The 20,836-nt window shown below is 41.9% G+C and overlaps 1 protein-coding gene across 7 annotated transcripts in view; it reads right to left on the bottom strand.

Annotated features, from left to right (window-relative positions):
* Positions 1-18,372, bottom strand: part of LOC135363165 (mitotic spindle assembly checkpoint protein MAD2A-like) — a 30,490-nt gene extending 12,118 nt beyond the window's left edge. For 3 of the 7 annotated variants that reach the window (XR_010408838.1, XR_010408837.1, XR_010408839.1), the window contains exons 1-7: positions 17,908-18,372; positions 12,591-12,963; positions 11,529-11,675; positions 8,441-8,561; positions 7,119-7,222; positions 6,714-6,803; positions 3,685-3,838 (exon numbers count right to left, since the gene is read on the bottom strand). Coding sequence is in view for 4 of the 7 variants with exons in the window: in XM_064583851.1 (XP_064439921.1) it covers positions 6,273-6,409; positions 6,714-6,803; positions 7,119-7,222; positions 8,441-8,561; positions 11,529-11,675; positions 12,591-12,663 (672 nt within the window). In the remaining 3 variants the exon portion in view is untranslated. Of the gene's footprint in view, positions 1-633; positions 6,410-6,713; positions 6,804-7,118; positions 7,223-8,440; positions 8,562-11,528; positions 11,676-12,590; positions 12,964-16,444; positions 17,102-17,907 lie in introns of those variants that run through there. The other 4 variants (XM_064583851.1, XM_064583854.1, XM_064583852.1 and 1 more) reach the window with 4 other exon arrangements.
* Between the last annotated feature and the right edge of the window lie 2,464 nt (positions 18,373-20,836).

The following is a 20,836-nucleotide window of genomic DNA, read 5'->3' as shown; positions in this document are numbered from 1 at the left end:
GTGGGACTGAAACCCAACAGTTCCCAGGTCCTCGCTGTCTCCAATAGAGGGAGCACTAAGTTACCTGCCACGCCATTACCTATTCACTTAATTGGGGGACCACAGTTTTGTTTGTGACAACTTCTATAGGGGAGATGCAGTTTCTTTGGTGACTGCTGACCCCTTGGAGACTAGAACTAATTCGAGGTTCGAACCAACTTTGAAGAGGCTGAAGAAGCTACGCCCATTCCTGTGAAATCCCCGGACACCGCTACAGCTACCGGAACCCAGGCTCTGCGTAAAAGCCTCTGGCTGACACTGAGCCAACTGTATACGATTGAGAATGAAGGCACTTGGACTTTAATTTCTATGGGCTTTTGTGAGGGGATTTAGTTTGGGGGGAAGTGGAGTCATAAACAAAGAGTGTCCTAGTGTTCAAATCTGGGACATTTTCATGTGGATACAGTCTCTGTGCTCATTTCATCAAAGGCTGGTGAGCCCCTTTGGACAACATGACTGGACCTAATTAGTGATACGAAATGGAACGGCGAGTTAACTTTCAGCTTAGGGCGCTGCATGGCGTTCTACCGGACTCATGGGGCCGGAGTCTTTTGTGGGCAGAAAGCAAGATGCCCTTCAGCAGTTCCCGAAGGACTCTGTGGGGAGGAGGCGAGTTCAGGCGTGTGTGAGCGCAGCAGTAGCGGGAGCAGGCGCGGCTCCGCTAAGGGGACTGCTGCCCTGGCTCCCTTCGGAGGCTGGAGCACCATGGGCTACGACACTGCTTCGCAGCCTTCCATCATGAGTGCGCGGCCTTCTTCCCTTGTCTACATTTGCATCATCCATACAAAACACTGATCGGTTTTTCTTTAAATATTCAGAGTGGACTGTAGAATCTTCGCTCATGGTAACGTGTTAGAACATGTTATACGTTTTTCTGAATACAGACTAAAATACATAGCTACTAAAATTAAAAAAAAAATGCCCGTGAGCATGCTACCTAAAGCAACTCACAGGACGCCTGTGGAACGCACAGTGTAATACACTAAAAAGCTTAAAAAGCTGGCAAATATTCAACGAGAGGGATGCATGCTACTCCACTCTCCGGGTCTCCACTCCAATCCTGATGACAGAAGGTGGTGTTGGGCAGAGATTTGGGGCCCCTCTCTCCACGTTCTCTCTCACACCATCCCAAGCAACAGAGAAAAGACCTTTCTAAGACTTATAGGAGTTCGAGTCAAGTGCTTTCTTATTGTGCCCTTGGCGTTCAGGACGCAGGGCTTCTTGCTCCCACGTTGGAGTGGGCTTGCGCGAGGATGCCTGCAGTTGCCTGGCCATTCCCGGCTCATTTCTGGAGGTGTAGTAGCAAACCCTGTTTCTGCTTGAGATCTAAGCCTCACTCTACCCAGCTTTGCTAGGGAACCCCATGATTTGGATGATAACATACATCTCAATCGCCTTCTGTCTCCTCTTTCTCACTCGTTCAAATTCCAACACAGCATGTAGTTACAAAAACAAGTGAAAGAATGAGAGAAGAAACTGTTGATGGAAGAAGATGCATGCAGCTATCGTACAGCAAAATACTGTGTGTATATAAACATCTAATGATCGCTTGTTATGAAAAAGTGTTTTTTAAAAAATTAATGAAACTTGATACTCAAATACTGTTGAGTTCTCCTTCCCCAACTTGGGGTTAGAGTCATGTAGCAGTCTAGTCTTTTTGGCTGAGTCTGTGCACACTGGAGCAGGGGCACCCTCCTTTGTTCCCTAGTCTCTGAGAAGCAATGAGATATACTAGAAAGAATATTGGCCTTGGGGTCGGGCCTGGGGACAGATTCTGGATGTTTGAAGTTGGGCAAATTACCTAGGCTCCCTGAATCTCAGGCTTTACGTGTGTAAAATGGCAACAATAACCCTCCTAGGGTTGTTGTGAGGATTAAAGGAAATGAGTGTGAGTCAGTGAGACTGCCATTCAGAAAGAAATTCACATCCATGTCTAGGTATCCACTGGGCATGTCCATATCTAGATAGCTTTTAAAGAGGTTTGACATCTTTCCCCTGCATGGAAGTGGAGCCTGAGCGGTCGTGCTTATATTCAGAGGCCTTTTTCAGCACAGATAAAATGCCAAAACAATTAAGATTTTGATAGGATGTGTACCTTTGTGCAAACAAGCTTACATAACAAAATGGTGCAGATAAACGCAGATGACAATGGACTTTATACAAATAAATGAAATTATGTTTCTCTAGTATAAAAATAGATCAAATGGTAAGAGCACAAAAATAGGTGAAATGGTAACATAAACTGACTTGTGTAATCAGAGGGTCAACTCTTGACATTTTTCTCCCTAGGCCTTTTCTAATAGTTTTGTTGCTAAGGCTACAGTGTTTTTGCCAGATTGGAACAGCATTGTCCACTCTAATGAAGCTTAAGTAGCTTTCCCAACTAGATTTTTTTTAATAAGCATCAGTTAATACTGCTGGCTTTCAAAGCCATGTTCGTGATGAATGGAAAGATCTTTAAAGATCTGTTCTTAGAAAATGTAGCTCATAAAATTTGGAATTTAGCAGCATTTCTATTCCATAGTTATTCCAACACAAATTTTTATCACGGTTACACTGAACAAAATAACTTAAAATCTAATTTCACATATTTAATTAAAAAAAGAATAAGAAATTATTATTTACAACTTTAGCCAAAAATTAATTCCCTAAAGAGTAACTGAGGTTATTTAACGAACAATTCTTTTGACTAGTGGGTCAAGTGTCTCACAACTGCTCACAAATGCACACTTGATTTATTCTTTGCACAATATGGATAAGTTACAGGAAGTCATCTGAGGAAAGTGTAAATACAAATGCACCCAAAGAAACGTAGAGTTTTGTAAAGCGGAGTAAATGAAAACCAGTTTGCTCTGGACACTCAATTGCTAAGAGGATGTCAAAGGTAAGAGCCATTAGGAAACGGGTGAAGAAACACTCCTTTTGATGTGCTTGCTGAGGAGCCAGATGAGCTTCCTTGGTCATGGACAGAAGAGACCATCTAAACTCTAAAAAATGTAGTGCAGTTTGCATGCCCGCTGATTCCGCAATTCTACTTGTGCACTAAAGCATGAGAATTAAATTAAATAATTCATGTGAAGTGCTTAGCCAATTACAGATGCTGTATTTCCTTCCTTGGATGTCTATATTTTTGTAGCCAGAAATCCCACTGTTAATTTCCAATAAGAAAAGCTGAATATTACAGCCTTTAAAGTCAAAAGTTCACCTTAATTTGAATATTGCAGCATTAGTGACATCTGGTGGAAAATGAGTTACAATGCGGCATTATAGCTATTCTGATCTTTCCTGTCTAATAATAATATTATCACTTTCATCACATTTTCACATACCCCTTTCCCCAACTCCATGGGAGGAGTATACTTCCCTGCCCCACTGAAGTTTGGCTCAGCCCCAAGACTTGGCCAAAATCAGTGGAATGTGGGCAAAAATGTCAGTGTCAAAGTTGGAAACTAAGCTTTAAAAGTCCTGGCTAGCTATTGCCCCTTCAATGGTAGAATGAAACATGTGACCTGCAGATTTGCATGAGAATAAAACAAGCACCCCAGATAATCCACAGACTTACAGGAAAAAAAAAAAAATGCTTACGGTTATTCTATGGTTGTTTGCTATGAAGCAAAAGCCAACTAAAACATGAGATCGTTATACCTCTGTGTAAAATTCCCATCAAGGCTTGACTTCTCTGTCCAATTGATGACACTGGGAGAAGAGTCCTGAAGACCGGGTGTGGTTCAGTCCCATCTGGGGCTCTGTTTCAGACCTCGACAGGCCCAATCGGAACATGTTGTTTTCATTCCTGTACCTACGGTAAGCAAAACCGAGTCAGAGTCCAGGCCAGGCCTATCAGAGGCCTATCAGACTCTCTTGGAATCTTGGCTTCTCTGTTTAACATGGTATGGAAGTCACGCACGTTTTGTTTTTGTTTTTTTTTTTCCTTCCAAATCTTTATTTAAATTCTACTTCATTAACATGTACTGTAATATTAGTTTCAGGAGAATTTAGTGATTCATCACTTACACGTAACACCCAGTACTCATCGGTCATTCACAATTCTTGAACCTGTTGGTTTAAATAGCTCCCTCCTAAGGTGAGCTTCGGGTATAGGAAAGAAGGCAGGACAAGTTTAGTTGGAGCCATAGGCCAAAGCTTTTCCAATTGAGCTTTACCAACAAAGCTCATAGCTTTGTATTTGTATTTCTTAAATGATACATAATCTATAAGGGGGGGAAATTAGCAATGTTAGAAATCACAAATTAAAAGTGATAATATTAGGGTCATTTAATTTGGTAAATAAAAACACAAATGACAGAAATTTAAGTATTACCAATGATATATTAAGAAAGTTGCTACCAGTGAGCTTTTGTGGGGGAAGAACCACATTATTTCCGGCCACTTAGCAGAGGCATTGTGTTTCCTAAAGCAGTTACTGCTTTCTGAAAAGAATTTCAAACTTTTGTCCCAAAAGTAGTTCCAGAATTTTCAACTCTCTCCATATTTTTACTGAGCTTCCATTTCTGCTTTCTTTCTCAACCTAATGTGTCATGTTATGAAGGTTATGTACAGCCAAGAATTCAAATGTTTTAATCTTACTAGTGACCACTTTGTACTATATCTCATGTTGGAAAACCAGACTCTTGACCATACCTAATTCAAAATCATTTCCATTTCTGCATAACTACTTTTCTTATTCAGGCAAGAGTTGTGGGTGGACCTCTAAAATTAGATAGCTTCAACTCTCAAGGGAATGGGCTTTCGCAACAGCATTCACTACACCCATCATCAAATACGGGGACCTACACTTGTCTTGTAGTGAGAGAATTGCCCTTTATTCTTAACAAGCAGGCAACAGGATCAAACAGATCATTCAGGTGAAATAACAAAGACAAATACATATGTGATAAATCCGTGTAGTTACTTCTTGGAAGCTTGCCATGTATTTTCCTCTCCTTCATATCTCAAACTTCAGAAAGGCCAGGACCCTGTTTCATTCATCCCAATACTTGGCACGTTAACAGGTGTTCACTTTGTAATTTTTGAAGGAATGGATACAGGCTATGTGTTTTTACTTTATAGTGAAGATTAACGAGTTAATACATATAAAGAGCTTAGAACAGTGTCTGATACTAAGCACTTAATTATTACAAAATGAGATAAGATTTAGAACAGAGATTAGAAGAGACTTTTTAGAAGTCTGCCTTCAACTGACCTTGGCAAAATAAGGAAGACTAGGCTAGCAATAAGGCTAGGAGTATAGAAAAGTTCTACAGCCCAACATATGCTAAAATGAATTAATTCCAAATGACATGTATTATTTTATACAAAGAATGATGCTTATTTTAAGTCCACAGTTATAAGATTAAAGGGGTATAATCAAAGCTTGTCCATTAAATTGAAAGCACCTCCAGACTGACTCAAGTTTGTATTCTTAGGCCCTGGTAGGTACAAGATATTATTTGCTATACTGAATCCATCCTGCTATTTAACTGTGTTAATACCACACCAATATAAAAATATGTTAAGACAAATTAAAATATACATACTTAACTTTATTACATCATTTAAAGCTTGATTTTATAAAACATAAAAAAAATGTTTAAGTGTTCTGTATCACAGGAATTTAAACAGTGGCAATATACATAGCTTTGTAAGTTCAAGTTATATAAATTAAAATCAAATAATTGGAAATGCTTTTAATACGGAAAATATACAAATAAAATAAATGGCAAAAGGACCTAACAGGAGCAGTATTTCATTACTTACAGATTATCATTAGATAATTTCAGGATCTAAACAAAGACTCTGAATTTTCGGACTTCTTTTGCTGTATTTTATATTTAAATATCTCCCTACCTATATTCCGAATCAAGGTACTTGACCAAAAGGTTTAAGAAGGCATTTAGCTTTATGGCAAAAGCTTTCCATCTACAGTTACCACCTTTAAAGGAATTGACATTAACAATGCTGATGTAATCTGCTAGTTCCCTTCTGAACAATGTGCAATAATTTATACCAACCCTGTATAAAGTCATACGGGTACCAAAAAATGGAACAATTATGCACAGTTCAATAGAAGTATAATGTTAAGTTTTCCCCATCTAAAAATTAACCAGTGAAACAAAATGTATCAACTATAGTTGACTTGGTTTCAGGAAAACCACATCTGAGAGTTATAAGTACATCACTGTCCTTATCTTATCCTCAGTCATTGACAGGAATTTTGTAGGCCACCATGCTATTTACTTTGTGGATTGTAGTAGTAAATGAACGAAGGGACGGACTTCCTTAGAATTGGTAATAAACTGTGGTCCCGACTCTTCCCATTTTTCAGGTACAACCAAATCTTTGTCTGTATGTATCAGTAGATCAAATGAACCTAAATTGGGGATAAGATCATTAAAGTACAATTATTTTTTTCTAAAGTACAACCACCCTTCCTGTGTCTTTCACATTTGAACCATCTATAGTGTCAGAAAAGCTAGTTTACCTTGATCTCTAATCAATTATATTAACTAATTGCTTTTCCTCAATGGAAATTTTAGTACAGAAAATACTGTACTCCTTTTACTTTATGAAAAACTCAAGTTTTTTTTTTAAAGAGAAAACCACTAAAAATATTTGTAGAAAGTATACAATTAATCATGAGACAGCATGAATCTAAGCCATAGAAAAGATAATACCTTGGTTCTGTGACAGCTGTATCCCAGTGCCCAGAACAGCATCTGGCATGTAGTAGGTATTTAGGATATATCTGATGAATGAAGGAGTAACTAAGAAAACAAAGACACAATTATAGCTATAAATCTTAATTATATACATAGAAATGTGTAGAAAATAAAAATAATGACAGAAATTACATCAAAATATTCAAGAGTGAGTACTGTAGAATACTTTCATTCCTTTCCTTTTCAGCACTTGTAAATAAAATGCAAATAGCATTACTTTAGCTTTATCACAGTTTTCTCATTCATATAACATGACATTTATAATTAAGAAAAAACTTAATGAGCGCATTAATTCTTAAAGTAGTAGCTTAGTCTTTTCCACAACAAATTTAAGCCAGTGTGAAGTTGTATAATACTTACAAGAAACTTCCAATAGTGGCAGAAATGTCACCGTAGCTGTGATCTGTCTGATCACTGAACGGATTTCATCTTGGATAGCTTTCTGAGACTTTTCTCTGGGTGCACTATCAAAGAAACCAATTAATTCATTTTAAGTTTTAACAAGTTATTTGAAACACAGGTAAGATTATTTATCTGATTAAATGCTTCCAAAATCAAATAAGTAATGCATTCAAAAGGAGTTTTTTTTTAAATGAAAATAAATATATGTCCTTAAGAAACTTAGTAGGCACAATATGTATCTCTATTATTTCATTTATCCTTCCAATCATTTTTTAGGGTTGTTCTTAGTATCAGGTCATTAAATAACAGATGACTAGAAAACCTGCCAAGTACTTCAAGTCAGGAAAGCTTCAGCATGTCTTAAAATAAAGATAACAAGCAGTATCTAAAATATTGAATCGGTATAATCATTTTGGCATTTTTAGTAATGCCTAAATGTCTAATTTCCTATTGCCTCAAATAAGATGTTACTCGTGTATGGCGTTAATAATTAAACATTTTCTAAAACAGACCAAAGGCTTCAGGAGCAAACTCCATCATTTCATTATGAGAGATAGTTCAGAGTTTACAGGTAAGCATGCCTAGGACAATGCTAGAAATTAGCATATAATGATGGGCATCTCCCATCCGGATAATCTAAAAACTTCAGTTTAATGTCTAAGGAGGGGCGCCTGGGTGGCTCAGTTAGTTAAGCGACTGCCTTTGGCTCAGGTCATGATTCCCGGGTCCTGGGATTGAGCCCCACATCGGGCTCCCTGCTTGGCGGGAAGCCTGCTTCTCCCTCTCCCACTCCCCGTTTATGTTCCCTCTCTCGCATGCTCTATTAAATAAATAAATAAAATCCTAAAAAAAAAAAAAAAAGGGAATGTCTAAGAAGTCTGTAGCATTAAATGAAATACAGTAGAGCTGCACAGTAAGCTGGGAGAAAGTCTAGGATAATACTTCATGGTTAAAAGTACCTTTCTACAATTCATGAAATGGCCCACCTAGGACGGACACCATGGTAGCTTTACATATAGCATCATAAACACTAAAGTTTGAAATTTATGGATTTAGCCTAAGCGCAATTATGTTAAAAGTCCGTGATAGGCAAAATTCTTTCGTGAGCACAATTTGTGAGCCCAATCCTTCTCCACAGGAGATTAAAGATCACATCTAACATACTTAGAAACAAACTACTTTATGTGAAACTAGTTCAATATAAGTAGAACTCATCTAGTAAAAGAAAACAGTTTTGGAAAAAGATCTGTAAAAATGGAAGCAATTTACTTCATACTTACCTGTCATCTTTTGCAGTCTTGTCACACTCGATATCAAATTGCCACCTTTCAAGGACCTCACCACTTTCAATATTTGAGATGACAACCACCAGTTTCTGAACTGAACACTTGTATAACCAATCTGCAATACATAACAAGGAATCTTTTTTGTTTCACTGCATTACAAAACAACTCTCTTCCCAGGTCTCACTTTCTATCCTCAGCAAATTCCTACCGCTAGTATTTCGGAACTCTGCCAACCTGTACAGAAAACCTGCCCCACAATAACCTAGCTCCTGTTTTCAAATTCTCAGTATTTGTACCAGATATAGTACTGAGTGCTGAAGACAGAGTAGAAAACATGAAGTACACCCTAATCCAAGTAAGATGCAGGAGATGGCCATTAATCTAATCACTGCACCGATAAATATAAGATTATAATTGTGATAAACGCTATGAAGGTGCAGTATGTGACGCAATGAGAGCATAATAGAGGAAAACTGGACTCACTCAGGGAGTTCTCACTTGACTTCAGTTCTACAAATAAATTATCATTAAATATGCAAAATGATACAGAAAAGGGTACAGGTCTTAAATATTGAAAAGGGAAGAGCATCTGACCAGAGGATTGAAAGAAGGGTAATACAACTGCAGTAAAGAAAGGGGAGAATGAACAAGGTCAGTTTGTGTACGATACACAGGGGTCAGACCATGCAAGGCCATATGGGCCAAATTAAAGAAGTTACACTTCAAGAACCAGGGAAGTCATTACTGTATTTGAAGTATGGTATGATGTAATTAAATTTGTATTTCAGAACTATCCTTCTGGCTGTGATGTGGAAAGTAGAGTAGAGGTAAAGAGGGGATCTAGAGACACCAATTAATTAGCAATTCAAGCAAGAGGTAATGAAGGCTTAGAGAAGGATAAGCTGGTAGAGATGGATCAGTAGATAGATTCAAGAGATTTCATGGTTCAAACTGTTAGGATTTATTGACTACTTATGAGTAAGCAAGAAGAAAGACTGAGATAGCTCCCAACTTCCTAGTTTATATCACTAGTTGGATGGCTGATCCATTCACTGAGAAAAAGAATGCAAATGGGAGATGATGCTTAAGTTTTAAGATTTTATTTTTAAGTAATCTCCACACCCAACATGGGGCTGCAACTTCATATCTCGAGATCAAGAGTTGCATGCTCCATTGACTGAGCCAGCCAGGAGCGCCTTAAGTTTAGTTTTCAGGTATCACTGCGATAGCCAGATGAAGATATCAACGGAGCCACGAAATATATGAGCACAATTAGGAGAATTGGGTTGGATGTACAGTTGTGAGTCAACTACACCAAGGTTGTTAGTGAAGCTATGTACATGTCAGAGATCATCCTAGAGAGAGATTATAGTGAGAAGAGGGCCTCAGGACAAGCCCTGAATTAATCTTGGAAATTGGGATAGTATACTCAGGAATCTGTAGTGGTTTTTTTTCTTTTTTTAAGAGACAAAACAATTTTGTAATATTTAGGGCTTGTGGGCCACCTAGGTCTCTGTTGCATAGTCTTTAAAAAACAGCCCTTTAAAAATCTGAAAACAGGGCACCTGGGTGGCTCAGTTGGTTAAGCGACTGCCTTCGGCTCAGGTCATGATCCTGGAGTCCCGGGATCGAGTCCCGCATCGGGCTCCCTGCTCAGCAGGGAGTCTGCTTCTCCCTCTGACCCTCCCCCCTCTCATGCTCTATCTCATTCTCTCTCTCAAATAAATAAAATCTTAAAAGAAAAAAAAAAATCTGAAAACATTCTTAGTTTGCAGGCAGTACAAAAATAGCCACTTGCTAGACACGGGCTGTCGTATGTATCAACTTTTTCTTGACATATATCGATTTTTCTCAATTTAGCTCTGAAAAGGAAGAAATTGGGTAGTAACTTAAGGATTTGGGGTGGGTGGAAATTTTTTTCTTTTAAAACTGAAGAGAGATCAAAACAAAGAAATCAAAAATACCAGAGAAGAACTAGGATAAAATCCTTAAGGCTAGAGGAATGGGGATTCAGATTGAACAATTTGCCTCTAAGAAGAGCAATTCCTCCATTTTAACTAAAATAAAAGGGAGAAATTAAATAGGAAGGTCTGCATACATCCGAGGTGAAGAAATATCCTCAGTGTAGTCTTAAAGGAGACAACCCAAAAACCAGTAGCTTAGGTGGGGCTTGCTTCTCCATCAAATTAAGATGACATAGATTATTAGTTGCTTACTAATAATCTTACTTTTTAGCCCTGAATAAAAAAAAAAAAAACAATTAATCTAATTTTAAAAATAAAGCTACTTGATACAAAGAAATATATATGACTCATGAATTAAGAAAAAAAGATGACTAGTGTTTTTTGGAACTAGTTTTGGAAGATCAAATGGGGAGCTAGGGAGAAACATCCTACAACAGAAAAATTAGAAGTGGGAATCCTAAGTAGAGAAAAATATGAGGGGAAAAAGGAATAGATGGAGAACAAGTATTGATTCAATATAGTAATTTCTTGAGCTAAAGAAAAACAGTGAGTGCTCAGATAGAAAAGGCTTACTGATTAAAGGCAGGATTTTAAAAAAGACAAATGGAAATATATAAAAAATAAAACTCTACTGGGTGCTCTACTACTTAGTAGTTCTTTTCTTTAAGTTTAGTTTCCAGGTTGGATCCAATTTTATTTTCCTTTAAGTAATGATGGCTTTAAACTCTAGGCAGTTACAGAAAATGTATGTTAAAAATATACAGTGGATTTTTCTCCAATAGTGAACACCATCATAAGGACAGAAAATTCCAACTTGTTCCATCTGGCTACATGAACTGCAAAAATCATTTCTAAGGAAGTTGATGGAGACAGTTTTGTGAAGCCATATCAGATTCCTAATATCAAAATATTCAACCCACTCAAACTGCAGTATGGGAAGGGTGGACTTTCTTTCAATTTATATATTATTTGCTTCCTTCCAATTAAGAATCACTATATTTGAGGTTGTAGTGTTTTATACCTTTTTGTACAGAGCTGAAAAATGACCACCAAGATGCCAGAAAATATGGGTTCTACAAGGCCTGCAAAACTCAAAATGGTTTGCAACAATTAAATACCTTTCAGCTGTTCCACCACATCATTTAGGTATTTTATGAGCTCAGGATCAGTTGTTACAAGCAAGGTGAGTCCATATTTCTGCACTCTAGTAAAGGTTTCAGATGGATATATGCCGCGCTGATATAAAATGCTGTTGATGCCAAATGCTGGAAACAAAAGGAATGTTAAAGAAAAGTCATTATCACTTTGTAACTCTGGAAAATAAAACATATTTAGATGTGGCTACGTTTCATTAATGGCATAAAACCATAAATGCCTTAACGTGTTTGTGGGTGTTTTGCTGAAAGCAGAGTAGGTAAAAAGTGGCATTAAACATTCTTAAAACCTTGCTTCTAATTAAGAGAGAACACGATACCTGCATTTCTGTGGCAAAAAAAGAGAAAAACGCCAAACTGCATTAATCTACTGTCAAAGTAGTACTACAACTCACTGTAATCCAAGTCCCAATTCAGATTATGTGGTTAGAGGCTGTCAAAATAGGCTTTTGCATCTCAGTTAGCAACTGATTAACTGTTCTCTGCAATGCTCTCAGCAAACCTTTCCCTCTTTTTCCTCCTTTTCTCCTCACAAGTCCTGCCAGATCCTATCAGAAGGCCCAACTGTCCTGGTCCGGAATGGCGTTTCCTAACTCTAGTCCATCACCGCCAATACCAGAATCAAAGAGGGGCCGAGGGGTTGTTAAAAATATACGTGGCCCCCACCCCGGTCCTACTCCGTCTGAAGTCGCGGAGGCTGGGGGCGGGCGGAAAGTGCCTGGCTCTGTAGTTGAAAGCAACGCTGCAGGTGGAGGGGCTACATCGCGCCGCAGGCCTCAGCAGCACCTAGGCCTCAAGCTCCACCATTAGCAAGGAGCCCGGAGGCGGCGTCTGCATCCGCTTCTTCCTAGATTCTCCCGCCGGGCAGGAGGCTGGGGCAGAGAGAGCTTAATTCGCGGCCTCGCGGCCTCGCGGCCTCCCCTCCACCCCCTCCCGCTTCCCCCGCCTCCGCGGCTGAGCCCCGGGCCTACCGGGCGGCCTGGCCTCAGTTCACCCCGCCCTCCGGCCTGCGCGAGGACGACTTACAGAAGAACTCGGCCATGATTTCGGCGCTCCCGCGCAGGGTGATGCCTTGCTCCCGGGAGAGCTGCAGCGCCATGGCCAGTCCTACAGACGAAGGAGTGCGCTTCCCCCCGGCAGAGAGCGACAGCAGAGACGCCCACAGCAGTTCCCCGCCACTCGTTTCAAAAGTAACGGCGCAGCACGCCCTCGGGCCTCGGCGCAGGCGCGATGAGCCCCTAGGCCCCGCCCCGTGGGGCGGGGCCTGCAGGTCCTCTGGGCGCTTTTCGGAGCTGGCCTGTCCGCAGGCGCAGGGGGTAGGCGTGGTCGCCCAGTTCTGGGTGGTCAAGCTCCGCAGGGTCCCGGCTGGGCGTGTGTAGTTGTGGTCTACTAGACCGGCCTGAGGGAAGAAGACGCCAAAACCTGGTGTGTTTTTTTGTTTTTTTAAAGATTTTATTTATTGGGGCGCCTGGGTGGCTCAGTCGTTGGGCGTCTGCCTTCGGCTCAGGTCGTGGTCCCAGGGTCTTGGGATCGAGCCCCGCATCGGGCTCCCTGCTCCGCGGGGGGCCTGCTTCTCCCTGTCCCACTCCCCCTGCTTGTGTTTCCTCTCTCATTGTCTCTCTCTGTCAAATAAATGGATAAAAATCTTAAAAAAAAAAAAAAAAAGAATTTATTTATTTGAGAGAGAGAGAATGAGAGAGAGCACATGAGAGGGGGGAGGGTCAGTTTCAGATATTTTAAATATTTAAATATTTAGGTGGAATTACTTTAAAAGAAAATTTTGTTGCACACCATATTCAAAATGCTAAAAATTGTACACCTTGAGGTGTTGAAAACATGATCTTATGAAAATATCAGCCATTTTCACAGATCTGGAAAAAAGCTACTGAATTGTACTATATGCCTACTTAAGTTTTTGTTAGCTAAGCAAATAGATTTATTTTGAGATCTGCAACTATGAATAATTGCCACTGCATTAATTCTACCACATTGTTAGGAATCATGACCTTGCATTGCAGACTCTAAAATGGATCTGAATTTGAAACCCTGAGAACACTAGCGATAGAAGGGCAATGGGAAACATCATTATAAGGGCTCCTACAGCTTCTTTTAGGAGGAAAGAATCTGATACACATGAGTACTTTCAGGGCACTAAAAAAGCAGCTTAAAGCTGACCATATGAACCCTGTTTATAAACAATACAAAAAGAAAAGGTCATTCCTGCATCAGAATTACCATCATAAAAAATATTATAAATAATATTAAAGTCACACTGAGTCAATAACCACAGGGTTTTATTATCTTCAACACTACTGACAGCTTAATAAAATATGCTTAACAAATCATTTGTTTGAAAATTGAAAACTATATTCCTATGTAATTACAGAAACAGTGTTTTTAAAAAGTGGATGGCAATATTTATTTTATATCCATCATCTGATTTTAATACAAATATCTTGCCAATAAAAATGTTACAGCTTTTAGAGATAAGAAAAAAATATGAAAGAAAGAAAAGAGAAAAGAAAAAAGTCTCAAACACAGGACCCAGAATGTCAACTAATTCAGCACAGTTTTGCAGTGTCAAGTAAAAAGTCTCTCATAGAAAGTTACATGGAAGTGTAAAACTTCGGTTTCTGGACTTTGATCCAAGCGGTCATAAAAACTGGTCCTCGTTAGTAACTCCTATTTCCATTATATGTCAAATATTCTCAAGCTTTTGCCTAGTACAAAACAAAGCAATAAGAAGTCAATCACGTTACCCCTACAATACTAAATGATCTGAAACATAACCCACAATGGCAGAAATGATTAGTAACTAATGAAAGGTAACATTATTTTAATATGCTGTCAAGAATAACAACAGCTGTTAAAGTGGCATTAGCACCCGGAAGCCTTCATTTGCAAAAGCATGAAGATTGGAGCCCTTAATTAACACAGTAGTATCTCAGGCGGGTAGAACTGCAAAGTTGTCTAGAATGGTGAGGGTGGGAGTTTCCGTATGTTGTAGTTTACTAGTCTCCAGTTAATTTTTATGCCAATAGATTATGTTATGAATTGTTCAACTGACACTCAAATTCACATCAACAGGCTGTGATTACTAAAAAGCATCTATGCTCCAAGCTTGTAGCTTTGAACTAGGTGCTTAGCTCTGTATTTGAAGATAGTTATAGGAAACAATGTAATATAGCAGCCGAACTGCTTTCAAGGTCAACCAAAATTCACGGGTATTTAAATGAGAATTTAGGGATGCCAGAAACCTTCATTCTGTTCAGTGACTACTACTGAGTACAGATCATTCAGTTTGGGAATAGGATAAAAAAGCATGCATGAATGTCATGCATGGAAGTAGTTCCATCAACATGCCTGTTTACCGGCACAGATGGCCAATCTAAGTGAATCCAAATTTATTTTAAATTTAAAAACATGTTAAATGTTTCTACAGAACTGTCTCATGGGGTCCTGAATCACACACAGTACTCATTTTACACTTACAGAGTGTAACAAAAAGGATAAAAGCAGAGTAACAGCTTCTAGTTAAAAGAAAAAAAAAAATCCTAGCTATAAAGTTAAAATGTCTGCAATAAGTTTTTACCACAACCATATGAATCACACTGGGTTTAGAAGTTTGGAATTTTTATAATCAACTACTGTCTAATCTCTCAATCTTAAATCTCTAGTTAATGCCACCAAATATAAGCCCAAACAGGAACCTCTGACTACACACAAGCTCTTAGGTCGTATTCTTTAAACTGACAACTTTCAGCACTTTATACTTAAGGAGGGCCTGTACTACTCTTAAATATTTTACACTTTCGTTTTCCACGTTTTACTCAACATAAACTCTTAGAAATATATAAGAATATATATACACATACATGTCATAGAAAGTGGTCAGCCTATTGTCAACATCAACTATAATATAAAAACCGTAACTAAAAAAGTCTTTATACAGAGTTTCAGATGATCTGAATTTTACACAGAAAAGTGTAACTTTGAGAAATGAGGACTGTAATCCTGTGCTACTTGGGAGAAAAAGTAATGTGAAAAGAAAATTAAATGTAACCCCTTCCATTTAACTTCCAATAAAATGTTACTTTCAAAGATTTGGCAGGCTCTGAGTGAAGTGTTCTTATGTATGACTACTTAAAAAGATCACCAAACTATCCTAAGTTTCTGTCTTTAAAGGGAGAGAAGGAAAAAAAGAAGAGGACACTGATGTTGACTTGTAAGACAAATCACTTTTTTCTTTCAACTACTAATAATCTGCCTACAGAACATCTCCAAAGAACAGCCTGACACACTGAAAAAAATCAGCCCAGCTCTCCTGCCCGCTCCCCATTCAATGGGGGCAGAAAAGTGCAAGTGTGCAAGGGTGAAAGGAAACTAGGGACAGATGGCCTCGGAGTAGCAGGTGACCTTTGAAAACTGGGGGCCCACAACAATCAATAGTTCCAGATCTAGATGGCCTTCGTGCCTCACCCCGAACTCGCAGGAAACTGTCCTTTGAAAAGAAACCACTTTTCTTTTCAGGGTTTATCCTCTGGTTGCTCCAGATTCAGATTTTGAAGGAAGACAGCCAAAGCGGGGAAAGAGGACTTTAAAAGGAGGGCGGAGTAATTAAACAGAAGAGATAAGATTTGCCCTAAGCTATCGCCTCGGTCCAAAACCCCCGAAAGGGATGAAATCGACACAAACTCGTTTAGGAGAAACTGCCTTAAAAAGAGCCCCTTCTAAAATCCCAAAGGAATACACCGTAAGAGCATAAAGGAAGACAAAAATATCAGACAGTCCATTTTCAATGAAGCATCCCTCTGCCCCCCCGCCCCCCGCTGGGCGCCCCCAAGGTAAAGTGGCAAGTGGGGGGAGGCTGAAGGGACTACCTTGTTTTGTCTCCAAAGGGCAACACAGCAAACATAGGAAGGTCCACGTGCAGACCACGCGGCCTCCGCAGACTCTGGACTCCGGGAGGCGCCGGGGGGCGACGACGTGCCCAGGGGAGGCGGTGACTCGACGCCTGCTCCCTTACCGACCCCGCCACCGGGCCGCCGCCCGCCGCAGCCCGCTCGCTCCGCGCTGCGCCGCCCCCTGGCGGGGAGCGCCCGGCAGAGCGGAGGCCGAACGCCGGCGGGGGGGAGCCCAGCGCCGGGCCTCGGCCGGCCGCTCCACCATCACCGCCTTGAGAGCGCTTTCCTGGCGGCCAAGGCAGCCCGCGCCAGCTGCCCGACGGCCGCTGCCTGGAGGCGGCGGCGGCGGCGGCGGCGGGTTCGGGACTCTTCTCCAAAGAGGCGCGTCCTGGAGGCAGTCGGAGTCCGCGTGCAGAAGCCTTTGCCCGCGCCAGCGGCTTCCCACCAACTCCTCAGGCTTCAGGGCATCCGCCCGCCTCCACTCTCCGCTCCGGCCCCTCCTTCCTCGGCTTCCACCTCAATTCCTCCCCAACTCTCCGGGAGCGTTTCCCACGCGCGCCCCAACTGCCCCCCGGGCAGCCACCTCCCAAAGGACAGGCACCCTCCGCCCCGCCCTCGGCAGCGGCCGCCCCGGCGCTTGGCTCTGGACCGGGAAGAGCTGGCCTCTGGGGTCGGCTGGGGCTGCGCGGGACCCGTCAGCGCCCCGCTGTCGGCTCCCGCCGCGCCTCCCCAGCGCCCTTTGTGTGCGCGCCGCGAACCCCTCTGCGGAGCCCTTCCAGCGGCGCCGCCTTGGGAGCAAGAGAGAGTGAAAGGAAGCGCCGGGCCAAGCAAGGGACTGGAAAGGGGCAAAAGGCGACAGCGCTTACTCCGGGAAGATTCCGGCATGTTGCTGCCTTTGGGCTCCTCGTGGTCTCGCCCCTACCCCGACTTCCCCGCCCCGCCAAGGGCCAGGGCGAGGGGGGACGGGGGAGGAGCGGAGCTGCTGGGACCGAGTTGGAAATGGTGCTTCCGGAGCCGCAGGGAAGGGGCTCAAAACTGTTTTGGTTTCGCTGAGGAGATTTAGGGGGACTAGGAGGCTAAAGAAGGGCTGGGGGAAGGCCCGTGAGCGCGGATGTATGTAAATAATCTTGCTCTCAGGGAATACCGGGGCAGCCGGGCTGTGTGTGTGTGGGGGGGGGGGGGGGTCCGCATGTACATTTTTGCATTGAACTTTTTGAGCAAGTTGGATCGAATCCCACGCTTGGGCTTTTCGACTGTACTAGCCATAAAGTCGAGGTGTCTACACCCTAGCAGGACCAAAGACCTACTTCAAAAGCAAAGGGCCTGGGAACCGAGGTCGTTTAATGGTAAAGGAAGAGGAAAATTCAGTAAGGGAGAGAGATGAGCCCCCAGGTCACTCTCAGCGCCCCGGGTGGGTCTTCCAGGGGCCCTCTTCTTACCTGGTGGCTTTCCTAACAAAGTAAGAGAAGGTAAAGTCCCAGTGATCATCCAGCCACGCTTCCACGGAATCCTGGTCCCGCTGCAGCTTCGACTCCCCGGAGCCGGGGCTGGCCCGCTCCATGATCCGCGCCCAGCGTCTGTGCAGCTGCTTTGTGCCCTTTTCCACCCCAGCTGGGGTCTCTCCCTCGGAGGAGCCGGCCTCTGCCCCGAGACCCTCCCCCTCCGCCTTGCGCCGGTCCGGCTGGCTTTTGGCGAAGCTGCTCCGGCGCCCGGCCAGCCTCTTGCCACGCCCCACCTCTCCTGGTGATCACCGCTCCCAGGTGCGGCGGCTGGGGCAGGCGCAGCAGCCGCGCGGCCTCCCCGGGGTCGGGCGGAGGCGGGGTCTCGCCGGCCGTCGGGGCCCCAGATTCCAAGGCGGCGGCGGAGGCAACTGGCGAGCTCGCCGGCAGCTACGTGGCCGCCGCTGGAAGGAGGCCGCTCGGCCGCTGGGGTGCGCTGTGGGCTGAGCGGGTTCCGGGGAGCGCGCAGAGGTGACTGGGGGTGTGTTCGCAGAGTGCCCCGCAGTAGGAAAGGGAGAGTCGCGATGTGTGCGCCCATCCCAAGTCCTGAAAGCTGGAGTTAGGGGAACCTTCCACCAAAAGTAAGAGGTGCGGCTACCCTGGCGACTTTTCTCAGGTCTGAGTGAACAGTGACCGACCGGCCTCGCTTTCCTCCCCAGGGCTGGGGTCTGGAAGGTGCAGGGATCGACCTTCCTCCGAGCCCAGGCAGCCCGGGGGTGTGTGCCACGGATTTGCGGCTCCTGGTGGGTAACTTCCAACAAAGGCATTTCCGTAATTACTATGTTGTTAATAACCACAAATAATTATAAATTAGGCGTCTTTGCATCAAACATTCCCTTTTTATGACTGCAACAAGATTTTCTGGGAAAAGGAAAAGGTAAAACTGAAATAATCATCATGGTTTGTGTATGAAGTCAGAAGACAAGGGAACCTCTGTACAATTAGGTTAGAGAGCATAGACGCTACCCGGGGATAGTACAGAGCAGACTGGTTAGCCCAAGTTTTATTAGTCATTTATATTTAAATGGAATTAACACACACCCCACAAAAAAGTATCCGTTTCAAAGGGCTCAGCTTTCCTACTCTATTTTGTCCTATCCCAATCATGCTTTCCAAAAAGGAATGGGTGTCTTCCTTTTGCTTTGTTCTCATCTCCATCTCCTTGTCCCGCAATTTGCAGTTTTAATAACGGTATTTTGCAATGACCTAATTTGGGGGCAGAATGAAATATGGAGTTGTATGTTTCACAACGTGTGAACGACACCATTAGCAGTGATATAGCCATAGTGATTTAGCTGACATACTTTTAACAAAGTCCTTTCAAACTATTCTTGGCAAGAATGTTAGACATTACTCATAGAATGAGTATTACTACATAGAAATGCATAATTAAATTGATAATATAAGAACTTTAAAAAATGTCTTCCAATCCGCCAATGCAATGGTTTATCCTTCCTGCATTAAATAATTGTCCTTCTATAATTATAGTTTTTCTGAAACTTTACTGATGTATGCAAGTAACCACAAACCAACAAAAAGTAAGCAAAGCAGTAGAATGTGAAATAATGTGCAATAAATTATATCAGATTTTAAAATGCGAGTTCTGTGATCCTGATGTGTGATTACAGTGCTCGTGAACTCGAGACTTTGTCCTCAGTGCTCAGTTTTTCCCTGTGGAAATCCATGCCTTTCTCCTAACAGAGGGTCAGTTATAATTTAAAACTATACTTTCCTACAAAAAATGAAGTGAATTTTTGGCTTGAATTGTTTGCTTCAGCTGGCTGCCTTGATTAAATAAACAAGCACTATCTAACTGTCCATTTTTCTCTTAACCTGAAAGGGTTAAATTATCAGAAACCAGAGAGTTTTCTGAAAAGTTACTGCAAGAAAAACAATCCGTGGATTCTGCCATTAGCGAGTCTGAATTCTGTGTGGTATACATGGCAGATTGGGGGTTCTTGTGAAGGCTGGTTACTTGAAGTGAGCATATCACAGTGGTTTGGGGGATGAGTTATTTCAAACTGTTCTAGTCTCCAGAGATCTCAGATAAAATTTGTAACAAATCTCTGTAACTTTAAAGTTCTTAAAGGTGACCTCACCCTGACCTCTTGTTTCCCAGCTCCATTTTATTTTTTATCCCTATCTGATAGATTTTTTAATGTTTTAACTTACTGGTATGGATTGCCCTAAGCATCCCCAATCCTGTTTTAGAATGAGTTGAAGATTGAGTAAATAATAAACATTATCAGGAAATAACTTTAAAAATGCTGTTAATGCTATTTACAACAAACAAATGCACAATGGAGGCCTAACAGAAAGGCCTCCAATTCCCATCGTAGTAGAATAAAACCCAAACTCTCTAATGTGGCTTACAAAGTTCTGCATGATTTGACTTCTACCTACCTCTACTGTTGAGGTTTTGATCATACAACTAGAAAAAAATAAATCAATGATGATCAAATTCTCAAAAAAAGGAATGTGAGTTACAGGAGTCATGAAATCTTTCCTGACCTGCTTTTTTTTTTTTAATTTTTTTATTCTTATGTTAATCCCCATACATTACATCATTAGTTTTAGATGTAGTGTTCCATGATTCATCGTTTGTGCATAACACCCAGTGCTCCATGCAGAATGTGCCCTCCTCAATACCCATCACCAGGCTAACCCATCCTCCCACCCCTCTCCCCTCTAGAACCCTCAGTTTGTTTTTCAGAGTCCATCGTCTCTCATGGTTCGTCTACCCCTCCGATTTCCCCCCCTTCATTCTTCCCCTCCTGCTACCTTCTTCTTCTTCCTTTTTTTTTTTTCTTAACATATATTGCATTATTTGTTTCAGAGGTACAGATCTGAGATTCAACAGTCTTGCACA

The sequence above is a fragment of the Mirounga angustirostris genome, unplaced genomic scaffold, assembly GCF_029215605.1.
Source record: "Mirounga angustirostris isolate CCGP_5_RB_7025 unplaced genomic scaffold, mMirAng1.0.hap1 SCAF_36, whole genome shotgun sequence".
Lineage (NCBI taxonomy): Eukaryota > Metazoa > Chordata > Mammalia > Carnivora > Phocidae > Mirounga > Mirounga angustirostris.
The sequence above is the reverse complement of the archived record's forward strand: the minus strand, read 5'-3'. Positions and strand labels throughout refer to the sequence as shown.